Source organism: Zea mays, chromosome 10 (assembly GCF_902167145.1).
Source record: "Zea mays cultivar B73 chromosome 10, Zm-B73-REFERENCE-NAM-5.0, whole genome shotgun sequence".
NCBI lineage: Eukaryota > Viridiplantae > Streptophyta > Magnoliopsida > Poales > Poaceae > Zea > Zea mays.
This window is the reverse complement of record NC_050105.1, coordinates 72,664,161-72,677,316: the sequence shown is the minus strand read 5'-3', so window position 1 is coordinate 72,677,316 and position 13,156 is coordinate 72,664,161. Positions and strand designations below refer to the sequence as shown.

At 47.0% G+C, this 13,156-nt stretch overlaps 2 protein-coding genes across 2 annotated transcripts; one reads left to right on the top strand and one right to left on the bottom strand.

Moving 5' to 3' along the window:
• The first annotated feature begins 461 nt into the window (after positions 1 to 461).
• LOC103641207 (uncharacterized) lies at positions 462 to 1,435 on the top strand. The gene is made up of 2 exons (XM_008664572.2): positions 462 to 866; positions 1,048 to 1,435. Exons 1-2 carry the CDS (start codon positions 522 to 524, stop codon positions 1,171 to 1,173), a joined length of 471 nt encoding a protein of 156 aa, XP_008662794.1. The 5' UTR covers positions 462 to 521; the 3' UTR covers positions 1,174 to 1,435.
• Positions 1,436 to 5,961: 4,526 nt separating this feature from the next.
• On the bottom strand, positions 5,962 to 6,959 carry LOC103642514 (ethylene-responsive transcription factor FZP). Its single transcript, XM_008665772.2, has one exon. The coding sequence runs from the start codon at positions 6,713 to 6,715 to the stop codon at positions 6,155 to 6,157; it is 561 nt and encodes a 186-aa protein (XP_008663994.1). The 5' UTR covers positions 6,716 to 6,959; the 3' UTR covers positions 5,962 to 6,154.
• Positions 6,960 to 13,156: the final 6,197 nt, after the last annotated feature.

Sequence of the window (13,156 nt, the reverse complement as noted above, 5' to 3'; positions counted from 1 at the left end):
ACAGACGGATTCAATTATCAATCGTCTGTTCTATTTTTTATGACGGTTTCTTAAAAAACCACCACTAGAAAATCATATTTTTACAGACGGTTCTTTAAGAAAACCGTTTATAAAAATCCATGATTTCGTGTTTGGTTTTGGATTTGGATAAAGGCAAAGGATTAATAGTACTACTATAACAAATAATGGTTTCATACAAAATGATGCACGCTTTCCGTTTGGCTAGCAAACTAATTTCCATGGTGTCTCCCCTGCAGCCCTGCCCACATCACTAGTTCGTTGTGAACAGTGTGGACACGGCTTCGCAGAAGACAAAAGCGTGGACGACATGGCCGGGGCAAATAAAAAAACAAAACAAAACAAAAGCGGGGATTACGGATAGAAAATAGCTCAATGATTGTCCAGCGCGCCTGTATAAATCCGGCACACGGCGGCACTGCCATGCCTCGTCACTACAAGAGCCGACCTCATAGAGAGTGACCAAGACCTCGAGCGAAATTCTCTGAGCGAGAGCACGAGCGATGGAGAGCAAGGTAGAAGCAGAAGCAGTGCAGCTGGCGGGGAAGAAGAAGAGCACCTTCCCGTCGTCGGCCGCCGACGACGGGAGAGTGGAAGCCGCCAGCATGGGCATCATGGCGTCGTCGCCTTCTGCCGCCTCTCCAGCAGCCATCGTCTCCGCCTTCCTTGCGCCCCCGCTGTCGCTGCTGCGTCACGTCGCTTCTCTCTGCGCCGGCTACCTGGGCCTCGACGGCGGCCTGAAACCTCCTGCTGCTGCTGCTCCTCCTGCGTCGTCGTCGTCTTCAGCAGCTGCCGCCGCCACTTCTCAGCGAGGCGAGGTCGTTGACGTTGAGGCTGCTGCATCCGTCGTAAGCTCACATGCATCCTCGTGCTTGACTCGATCACGCCCGCCTCAGGCTGGCTTCTGCTAGACGCTTGTGATTTCTGTTTTGCGTGCAAACTAAACACGGATCGATGCATGCATGTCTCGGGTTATTCAGATCATTAATGAACTCCTCCTCCCTCTGCAATGCATGGTGTGTGGCGCAGGAAGATTACTGCGCGGCGGAGGTGGTGCTTGCAATTGAGGTGCGGTCGCGAGGGTTCACGCCACCACAGCGTCGCAGCGCACCCCGGGAATCCAAAATAGCCGCCGTTGGGGGAGTGATTCATTAGCAGCTTCGGCTGCAGAAACGGGAGAAGAAGCCTTATCTGGTTGCGCAGTAATTAATAGAGTATTGAACATGCATGCGCGCGCTTAATTATTAGTTCAGTTCAAGAACAGTCTTCTTGTGGTTCGGTTCGGAATAAAAAAAAACAGAAAAAAATGTATAGCTATTCCTCCCCTCTGATCAGTATCAAAAAGAGTGTCGATCATTATGGGTTTCATGAATATTGTATAGTATTTTCATTATAGTCATTACATGTATTTCTGTAATATATATATATATATATATATATATATATATATATATATATATATATATATATATATATATATATATATATATATATATATATAAACTTGGTTAAATCTAAACGAGTTTGAGTTATTCTAAACCTAGCTAGCAGCCAGGCCTATATCCTTTTTGCGATTGAGATAACAATCGTGAAATTAATTATGGAGAAGAATAGTGTTCATAAAACAAAACGTTGCCTAAAAAGTCTAGGTCTACGAGCGAGCTTCGCGCGATGGCATCTATACGCATGCATGCATGGCGCAAACAGCCAAAAAGAAGCATTTTTATATGAAGTCAAATCCGGAACAGTCTGTCTTGTTCCTAAGTAGACGACGGATGGCAGAAAAAAAAATTAAAATGAGTACATGTGCTCAAGCGACCCACGAGTTTGGTGCGCGCATTTTTATGTAATCTGATTTCAACGCTTGAAGGGTGTGTGTAGTTTGTTTGATCCCTACACCAACCTTCTGCAATATGAGCCTCGTTGGCGGCCTATTAGTCTGCCACCGATGCTTTAAATTGCTGCTTAAGCATGAAAATTTACAAAAGACGTATTGATCAGCAGCATGTGAATTCAAGCAAGACGGTAGACACAAAGTAGTCTTTATAGGACCACTTCAACTCTGTGCACAGCTTAATTTAAGGAAAATTCTATGTCTGCCCCTACAATTTTGTCCAATCTTATTAATCATTGTAAATGTCTTAATCCCTTCTACGCTAATCGGATGCAATTTATTATACTTCCATGTCATTGCCAGTGGCATATAGAAGAGCTGGGCCATATATGGTTGTCTTCAAGATCGATCATTCACACTACAAAAAACTAGGAAAAAAATGTCGACCAAAAACCGACGTTCTTACTCTAAAAAACCGACATACTTAGGTTAAAAATGTATGTTTACCGACGTTCTTGACCATCATATAGTATCTGATGTATTTAACCGACTAAAAACATCGGCCAGACGTTCTTAAATTAAGTACGTCGACCAATCCAAAACTGACGTACTTAACGACGAGCCACATTTACGTACGAACGTCGGTCAGCCGATATAGTATTCGTGTGCAAAGATGGTTGTAACTTATACCTATGTGCCAATAAACCATAGAGATCAAAGAATATTTGATTGCACATACGAAGTTAACACATCAGATTGCACCGATTCTCTAATAAAAATCATATTCCATTTATAGTAGATATCCTTGGTGGGTTCTTGTCAAAAATACACATTCCACTTTGGGGTAGACGTCACATGGGTTCCTCATCATCTATTCCATCTTTTGGATTATAACGTCAATGGGGCCATCTTGGCAAAGAGGGGGATGATGAGATTGGAGCACATCACTAGTACACAGAAGCTCTATAGCGGCTATTGTCACTGGCGTTTTTTTAAAACGCCAGTGATAGGGGTAAGTAGAAATCATCATTTTTGCAGTCAGGTAACTTAGGATCGCCAGTGGAAATCGGTTTTCACTGTCGGTTGAGCTAAGAAAACCGCCAGCGGGGGTTTTAAAAACAACAAAAATTTATTTTATCTAAAGAGAGACCTCGAACCCCCGATTTCACCCTCACGCGTATCCTTCTCTATCATTTTGTCTATGGCATGCTTTGTGTCTAGTTTGTTGTTTTGTTGTGCACATATTACAACCAACTGAGTGTAAATTGCTTGTTTGAGACCGTAAATGAATTCAAATACAAAAGTTGTCAACTACAAAGTTGAATAACTTTTAAAGTTCTACAACTTTCATTTTAACACTTTTCATCCGATGTCGTTTACAAAATTTGAATTTTAAAATTTGACAAATTTAGATGCAATTTTTGAGAGCCGAAATGATTTCAAATAAAAAAGTTGTCAACTACAAAGTTTCAACTTTTAGAGATCTACAACTTTTATTTGGTAGTTTCAACATATGAGGTTGTTTGAAAAACTCGAAAAATTAAGAATAAAAATGATTCGATTGGCAGATCCTTATGAAAACCGTCACTAAAAATTATGGATTTCTATAGACGATTTTCTTAAGGAGCCGTCCATAGAAATCATGGATTGTCATCCCGATTCCAAACCTTAGCGAGTTGTCTTGTATTAAGTGTATTTTGTGAAAGCCTCATAATAGATCTATAGTCATTTATCTTGAAAGTTAATAGTGAACTCGCGAACCCAGGCTAGAGAGGATACACGATTTAAGAGAAGACTGGACCCTCACATGATAATTGTTTAGCGAGTTTAATTTGTTTTGAACCTTACTATTTGACTCATTTCTAGCGCATATGAATAAGAACATTCCTATGATCTCATAATTATTCGTGTGCAAAGATGGTTGTAACTCGTACCTATGTGAGAGATCAAGAATATTTGATTGCACATACGAAGTTAACACATCAGAGTGCACCGATTGTCTAACAAAAATCATATTCCATTTATGGTAGATATCCTTGGTGGGTTCTTGTCAAAAAACCCCATTCCACTTTGGGGTAGACGTCACATGGGTTCCTCATCATCTATTCCATCGTTTGGATTACAACATCAATGGGGCCATCTTGGCAAAGAGGGTGATGATGAGATTGGAGCACATCACTAGTACCCAGAAGCTTTATAGTGGTGGTTGTGAACCTATTTTCACTGGCGGTAGGAGCCAGTAGAAATCATCATTTTTACAGGTGGATAACTTAGGACCGCGGTTTCCACTGGTGATTGAGCTAAGAAAACCGCCAATGGGGACCTCGTACTCCCGAATTCACCCTCACGAGTATCCTCATTTACAGGGGCGGACGCACAGGGGGGCAAAGTGGGCCGTGGCCCCCCCTCAATTTTTATGACCTTTTATATATTATGTTTATTTACTGTTAAATATATTTAAAATAAAGATTTAGATAGGCTAAAACAGTTCTGTTATGGGTCTCCTTGTCGAATTAGTCCAATTCTATCGACTCTCGTCCTTTTACTTGGTCTAATCCTCACATCTATTCATCCAGTCTCATTCTTTCCGACGCTGTCGGAGCCATAGAAGGACCGCCTCAATTTTGTATAACCTCTTATACCTAATGTTAACATACTGTAAAATATATAAAAATAAGGTTTGGATCGGCTAAAATTGCCCTGAGCAGTTCTCTCAACTTCCATCCTCTTTGATCTAGTTCTCGCATCTATCCATCAGGTCCCATTTCTTCTGACGTCCCGACCTGCCGGGGCCAATCCGCCCAGATGCTCCGTTCTTGACACCGTCGCCTCCTTCTTGACGCCTGACGTCGCCTAACACTGGCCCCCTTCCCAACGTCCTCGTCTCGCTCGTTATCGTCATGACACCATCCCGCTCTTGGCAGACCCGACCTCGCTCGTCTCGATGATGCGACCCGTCCCCGACAGCTGGCGAGCTTGACGAACCAGCGAGCCCTGGCTCTCAGTTGGAGACATCATCTGACCCCGCCTCTTTCTCAGTTGTAATGTGTTTTTTTGGCCCCCCATGAATTTTGGTCCTGCGTCCGCCACTGCTCATCTACCACTCTATCTACGGCATGCTTTGTGTCTAATTTGTTGTTTTGTTGTTCACATATTACAAATAACTGAGTGTAAATTGCTTGTTTGATACCGTAAATGAATTCAAATAAAAACTTATCAACTACAAAGTTGAATAACTTTTGAAGTTCTACAACTTTCATTTTGACACGTTTTCATCCGATGTCGTTTGCAAAATTTGAATTTTAAAATTCGACAAATTTAGATACAATTTTTGAGTGCCGAAATGATTTCAAATAAAAAAGTTGTCAACTACAAAGTTTTATAACATTTAGAGATCGACAACTTTTATTTTGGTAGTTTCAACATATGAGGTCGTTTGGAAAACTCGAAAAATTAAGGATAAAAATGATTCTATTGGCGGTTCCTTATTAAAACCGCCACTAAAAATCATGGATTTCTATAGGCGATTTTCTTAAAGAACCGCCTGTAGAAATCATGGATTGTCACCATCCCGACTCGAAACCTTAGCAGGTTGTCTTGTATTAAGTGTGTTTTGTGAAAGCCTCGTAGTGGATCCCTAGTCATTCACCTCGAAAGTGAATAGTGAACTCGCGAACCCAGGTTAGAGTGGATACACGACTTAAGAGAAGCCTGGACCCTCACATAATAATTGAAATCTAAGATGGATATTAAATCGTGAACTTTTGGGTTAAAGTGGTTTGCTTAAGTGTTTTCACTTAAGTGTTTTTGAGTTATACTTATTATGCTTATGCTTAATTAGGTTTGTTATACAATCATTTTTAGTAAATAGGTGTTGTTAATAAAATATTGACCAACTAAAATACTTACCGCATAACCATAGCCTACCTTGCTAACCTTGCGTATTTCCTCTCATTTGCTGAGAGCCTTCACCATAAATAAAGCTCACCCTCTTGCTTAATCTTTTATCCGAAGGTGAGGAGGAAGACTACGATGAAAATCAATTTATTATCTTTTTTTTTACATTTTCCTTATACTCTTTTGTGTCATAACTTATTCTAACAACCGTATTGTTGTTATTGTTGTTCTTCTTGTCTATTACTGGTAAAAGGGTGTACCAAATGGAGTAATAAGAAACTAGAATGCGACATGCTAAAGATGTATGGCTGACACGGGTTATGACTATGAGCATACATCACCCCCACGTCATACACTCATACTCTCTGGCCCAGTTCTCAAACAGGTCACACGCGTACAGTACAGCTAATACAGCGAGGCAGGGGGTGCCGATGGAGCGTTCAGATGCTGGAAGCTCTGCAGAATGGCCGCGATCGTCATGGACTCGTCGTCGGCATCGGCCTCCTCCACCGCCTTGAGGTGGCGCCATTCACAATCATAATCACAGCCATCCACCGTTCCACCGCCGCCGCCGCCACCCGCGGGCAACAACGCCGATGGCGGCGCCGCCGGGGATGGCACCGCCGGAGAGTGAGGCAGCAGCTGCAGCCCCTGCCGCGGGAGCGCGTGCGCCGAGGGGAGCCCGCGGGCGGCCCCGCGCGGGTAGCAGAAGTTGGTGCGCGCGGCGGCGGGGCCGGAGATGGAGATCGCTGAGAGGTCGTAGGCGACGGCGGCGTCCTCGGCTGTGTCGAAGGTGCCGAGCCAGTGGCGCTCCTTGGTCACCGGGTTCCGGATCTCCGCGGCGTACCTGCCCCACGGCCGCCGCCGCACGCCCAGGTACTCGCTCGACGCCCGCGAGCGCCGCCTCCGCTGCTGTTGCTGGTGCTGGTCGTGCGCGGTCGTCGCTGCCACCGCCTGGTCCGCCATTGCCAGCAGCCACTCGACGACGTAACTAGCAATAGGCTGGGCTACCCAACAAACGAGCTAGTAGACACTAGCTAGCTAGACCACACGACGAGTGAATAGTGAAGTGAACCAGCTAGCTAGGGCTTTGGACTTGTCACTTGGGGGCTGGGCTGGGACCACTCGCGAGTCGCGCCATGGGTTTTATAGTGTCAAAAGGATGACGGAGTTGGCTTGTCGTCGTGGGTGGGATGCATTCATGCATGGATATGGCGGACCGAGGGCGGCGGCAGCGGGGAGCAAAGCGCGCGTTATGTTTTAATTGCCACCGTCGTCCGCTCGGCTTTTCTCCTCGTTTTCGTCGACATGATCGGGGACAGGGCGCGACCGCATTTTGCTGCGCCATGTGCGAGTGCGCGCTACAGCGTCACCGCACCACACTGTGCTGTACGGACGACAGACTGTGTTTCCAAGTTCTTCCATACGTAAATGATGATTTGCTGCTAAGAAATTTGAGCTGGCTAATTAGAGGCGATTGAAAGGGACAACTGTGCTTTGTTAAGCTGGCTTGTATAAAAAAATATAGATATAATCACGGTGCAGTGCGGACCATTTTTTATTGAGGCGCTAATAATCATGTCCGGAACATTAGTCATAAAATAGGAGATATAATTACATCTTACAGTATAATGTTTAAAATAGGGAATGAGATAGCGATAATATAGGATAGCTGCCGGAGACAGCCTCACCAATATTGCCATAGAAATTTCGAGATAATAAGCTCGTAATTGCTCACTCAAATAGCTAATGACGATGGCCACATCCCACATGCATCACTAGTGGGGTGCATTCTGGTGCGGGCGCCCTACTTAAGTACTTATCGATCTCTTTCAGACACTTATTAGTCCATTCTGGTGTGGGCGCTGCTCCCTACGAGCCAAGCACGCTAGCACCTGCCCTTGACAACTTTGTCAAATACTCATCAGTCAGTATATAACACGTAACCACTTCTGATTTAAAAACCAAGATACACATTTAATTTTCTTTATAGCACTACGTCAACCAAGATATATATTTAATTTTCTTTATAGCACTAGGTCGACGTACGTGTGTGTATATAGAGAGGACGACTTATATTTTAGGATAAGAATAAAAGTGGTTATGCCTGATTCTATAAACTCCGACTCATACAGTACCAAAATTGTTCTAGTATTGTTCGTAGAATTTTTTTTTCTCCTCTCAAAGAGCCGATGATTTTTTATTTTTTAATTTTGCTTCGTCGACTCTAGCTTCTTTTCTAACACTATAATAGCCAAATAGTGATAAGCTGAATCCAATTGAATGCATACCCCCAAACCCAAGCAAAGGCCACAAGACCAAGCGGCAAGCGTCACGATTTGGATTGGTCCAAAGCACAGCATAGCCCGTGGTGGCCTACGCCAATGGGAGGGCCATAACTGGGCTTCTCTCTTGGCATGTCATGATGGCCCAGCGGGACTCGATAGCATGCGGCCCATCAAGATCCACTGTAGTTGCACACCAACTCTTATGCGTATATAAAATATAGTCCGGTCCTAAATTAATCCTTGACTCCTGCTCTTTGTGACATTCGTTGTTGTCCAGATTTAATGAGTATTATATTGGATGAGTGTGGAGCTAGCTTCTTGGTGTCAACACAAGTGAAGCGGTTTTCAACATGTAGCATGCAGTTGGGGAAGATGTGATTGCTGACAGATGTACATCTCCACCAAGTTTCATAGTTATTTGGATCTCCACATCTTTGAGTTGTATTCTTTTCATTGAAGGGTATACAAAATACGTCAACTGGTGTGACAATCATATATTGAACCTATCGAGAGTCACTTTGGTTGAAAGAAAGGCTCTCAAATTTGAAACATGTCTTATATATTTGAAATGGACCTCGATTCGCTCTCGTGTGAAAATCCATATATTATAGTATAACAAAAAAACTCGATGTGTGGGGTAAGATAGCCCCGACATTATATTAAGAAAAAGACATTCTCAAATCTCCGAATTCCTGCCTCATCCATACACACAGTGGCACTGTAGTTCATGTGAGAAACAACTGGGACCGAAAATTAGAATTGTGCTTTAGCGTGGACAGACGAAGAGATTTTCTTAACCATAGCCTGAAATTCGCTCACATGGGGAAGTCAAACTCAGGACCTGTGGAGTGCTACTCGTACTATCTAACTAACTCGGCTAGAGGCCATTTCGCATATGTTGTAGCATAACGTGTGATAGAGGTAGGAAGATCATCGTACCGTCGCATTAATAATATATCTAGCTGGTTATTATTACCATTGTTCGTACATCATAAATACCCTGACTATAATGGAGCTCCGCTTGTTTTGCGTTTGGTAATAGCATCTAGAATGTCTGAGAATTCAGCAATGACAGAAGGAAGAAGAAAGGCAAAACTCGCAAGTCGTAAGCTTTTGAACACTAGTGTGGATGCTTCGACGGATCCTAAATGTGTTTGCATCGCCAAGCTTTAGAAGACATTTGCTTAAAACAATGTCATGAAGCGCCAAGTAATTAATCTATTAGTATTGTTGAGAACTACGTCACCACGGATCACTAGATCTGCTACCTTCCCTCCCATCAGCAGTAGAGGCGTGAGAAGCTGTAGAGAACCCGTCTCCCTTCCTAAAAGCACGACAGAGTAACACACGAGACACATGTATAGGGTTGGGCCTCTGGCCTCATTCTCTTTTCTGTATTATGAGGGGGTGTATAGGTTCCTTATATAGAGATGTGAGACCCCTCAGGGGCAAAGCAGGTATTTGCCCACATAACCCTAACTAGGGTTACTTAACACTCTCCCTTGGACGGATACCACGACCAACATATGCCTCGTTAAAACTCCGAAAACCCAATGGGAAAATATATGGAGAAAGAGTGCATGGTGATAAAAATTGCATTTGCACTTTGTTGCCTCGTTAAAAACCTCACGTGAGAAACTTCAAGAAAACTCACCAAGGGAAAAAGAGTACAACAGCTGTCATCGAGACAGATTCCGATCCTCTCGGATCTAGATTCTATCGAATCTTCTACAAGGGCTAACTTTAGAAATGTGCTCCCCCTGATCCTTGCAAAACTGTATCAATAAGGCAAAACATCTTCTTCTGGAAGTATATGCACATAAAGATTTAGCAAACGAATTGCATATCCTTGCAAGGACTATTTCAGGAACTTTATCTCTACTCACTTCTAGAATATACGAGGTAAGTGCACGTATCAATATAAATAAGCCAATTTGACTGATGGTGTTCGATCGACTGGATCTATATATTTGATAGAAAATTCCATAATGGTTCACATATTGATCATTGTCGGTACCCTCAATCAGGGGTACCCCTACTACAGTATGAAGACACGGTGCCCACGCGGCTATCTCTAGTCACACGATGAACAACACCCGACCTCTCCACATGGACGGCTCCGGGGCCGCCCACGTGGCTAGAGGAGACGATATACTCCAAGGTGGCGACAGTGGGTCCAGACCTCCACAGGAAAGTGCCGGACCCCTGGATGCACAGCCCGGACCTCCGGGCAAAGTTCAAGACCTCCACTGGTACAAATCAGACCCTTGGAATGGGTCCCGGACCCCTCAGGAGGGGTTAGGGCTACTCACAGTATGGTCTCGGTATTCCAAGGCAAAGAATACCCAGGCCTTAATCAAGGCCAGGCGGGGGTCCAGTGCTGACACGTGTCCGGACCATACCGCGAGCGCTCCCACTCCCCGCTCAGGCGGAGACCCGATGTTGCCACGTGGCCTACTGCCTGTGACGTAAGTCAGCGGGTGGAGTCAGACATAAGGCCTATGGCCGCGCGGCCTTTGCATTTATTGCGGAAGGGGCGCATCGCCTGCCAAGCTGACAGGTGATGTGCCGGTTCAGCATTAAATGCGTCCTGTCTACTCCACTGACGAGGGATGTGCCGTCTCAGCATTTAATGTGCCCTGTCCACTCTGCTGACGGACGGCGACCAGGCCGTCCCGCAGGCGGCGTGCCTGTCCGCTCCAGTGGCAGGTAGTACGCCCGTACTGCGGCGTGCACTATGCTCAACATCACTCGTGAAGCTTCCGCTGCACGCCGATACTACGCAGGCTGCGGATATCAGGGCGCAAGGAGATTGCACTGGCGACCAGCATTAGTTGCTCCAAGTATTACATCCGTTATGTCCCTGGGCCCGCGTGTCGGGGCTCAGCACCCTTGTACATGCCCCCTCCAGCTATAAAAGGGGAGGCACGCAACATTACAACTCAAGCACAAAAAGCTCACTCAGACTCACTTATTAGACTCTCACATTCACAAGTTCATACAAGCTCTCAAGCTCAATACAACACACAGTGGAGTAGGGTATTACGCTCCGGCGGCCCGAACCACTCTAAACCCTTGTGTGTTCTTCCCGTTTCCACCTAACAGGCAAAACGCTTAGGCCCCTCCTCATCTAAGGATTTAGGGCGGGTGCATTCCGCCACCCGGCCGGAGATTTCCTCTCCGACATTTGGCACGCCAGGTAGGGGACCAGGCATTAGGTTTTTGCTTGTTTTCTTGCTCAGCATGATGGTGAAAATCGTGGAGCACCGCACTAAGACTTCGGTGGATTTCTTGGTGGAGGAGGAAGCTGCCTCTTCCACACCGCAGGTTCCCAACCGCCCGAGGCCGGGAGCTGCTGCTGTGCACGCTGCACAGCAGCATACAACTGCGCAGACATCCTGGACTTCGTCAAGGGCAGCTCCAGGGGCATTGTCTGCGGCCAGGGAGTTGCTGCGTCACCCTCCAAGCTTCACAGCCTCACCGGATGCCATGAAGTAGTGGCGGGACGACGTCGACCGATTGCTCGGCATGGCGCACTCTGGCTCGACCAGGTCGAGGCCACGTTCATCCTGGCGCCAACATGAGGCGACGGCGTCTGTGCGCTCACCCTCTGTGAGGGGCGCGCAGACCGATGACCTCCGGGCAGAGCTCAACCGTAGGCGTGCGGGAGAGGATGCCCGGGTCTTCCTGAGAGGGTGCGGGAGCGCCGACAGAACTTAAAGGGTCGCGAAGACGCTCAAGTCTCTCTAAAAAGGGTGCGGGAGCGCCGGCAAAACATCGAGGGTCACAACCTCGATCAAGACTTCGCTGCGGTAGCACCGCAAACCCTAGTGGGTGCCCGGTTCTAGGCAGGTGTCCCCTTGGCCGGCGTGGGCTGCGCTGCTCTCACGGATCATCTCCGTGCGGCGTCCTGGCCATCCAAGTTCTGGTCGCACCTGCCGGAAAAGTACGACGGTACGTCAAATCCGTCGGAGTTTCTGCAAGTGTACGTCACCGCTATCACAGCAGCAGGTGGAAACACCGATATGATGGTGACATATTTTCATGTCGCCTTGTCTGGGCCTGCCCGGACTTGGCTCATGAATCTTGCCCCAGGATCAATCTATTCCTGGGAAGAGCTCTGCGCGCGGTTCATAGCGAACTTTGCTGGTGCTTACCAACAGCACAGCATGAAGGCCCACCTCCACGCAGTGAGGCAGGAACCTGGGGAGACTCTCCGGACGTTTATCTCCCGCTTCACCAAGGTGTGAGGTACCATACCTCGTATTTTAGATGCTTCAATCATCACGGCCTTCCATCAAGGAGTACGCGATGAGAAGATGTTGGAGAAGTTGGCCACTCGTGACGTGGAGACTGTCACCACACTCTTCGCTCTAGCCGACAAGTGCGCCAGAGCCGCCGAGGGCCGAGCATGGCACTCAGCACCACAAACTGGAGTCACCCAGACAGGTGGCTCGGGTGCCGTCCCTTGGGACGGTAAAAAGAAAAAGAAGGGTCGCGGCCGCGAGAAGCCGCAGTCCACCGCTCTAGTCATCGCAGCTGCGACTGGGGGCCGGGGCGACCGCAACAAACGCCCACGGCCGCAGAGGGGTAACAGCAGCTCATGCCCTGTGCACCCCAACAGTCGCCACAGTGCCACGGAGTGTCACGAGATCATCGACCTCGCAAAACACATCAGCGAGCGGCGCAAGCAGTCTTCTAAGGATGGCTCCCCACCTCGTCACCGACCTGGCAAGGAAAGGGTCGACGACGGCGAGGTGGCCGTGGCTGAACGAGACCTTGGGTATCAATCACCCGAGGGGGTCCTGAAGGATGTCATCACCGGAGACTCCTACTCCGGTGGCAACAGCTAGACGGGCCACCGGGGGGACCCCGTAGTCCCCGCTCTACGGGGCCGAAGCTTGCCTTCCCCCGGAAACCCTTCTGGACTCCCCACGGGTCCAGTCTTCTGATGGGTCCATACAGAAACGGCTACAGCGTAAGGACGGGGACTCTATCATCAAATGCAGGTGGGAACCCGGGGTCGGGACCTAGCCCTATGACGAGTACTGAACCAAGAAGGGTTTCGTAAACGCTCCCCCAGCTGGGAGGAACCCTTCAAGGTGACGGAAATGTGCCG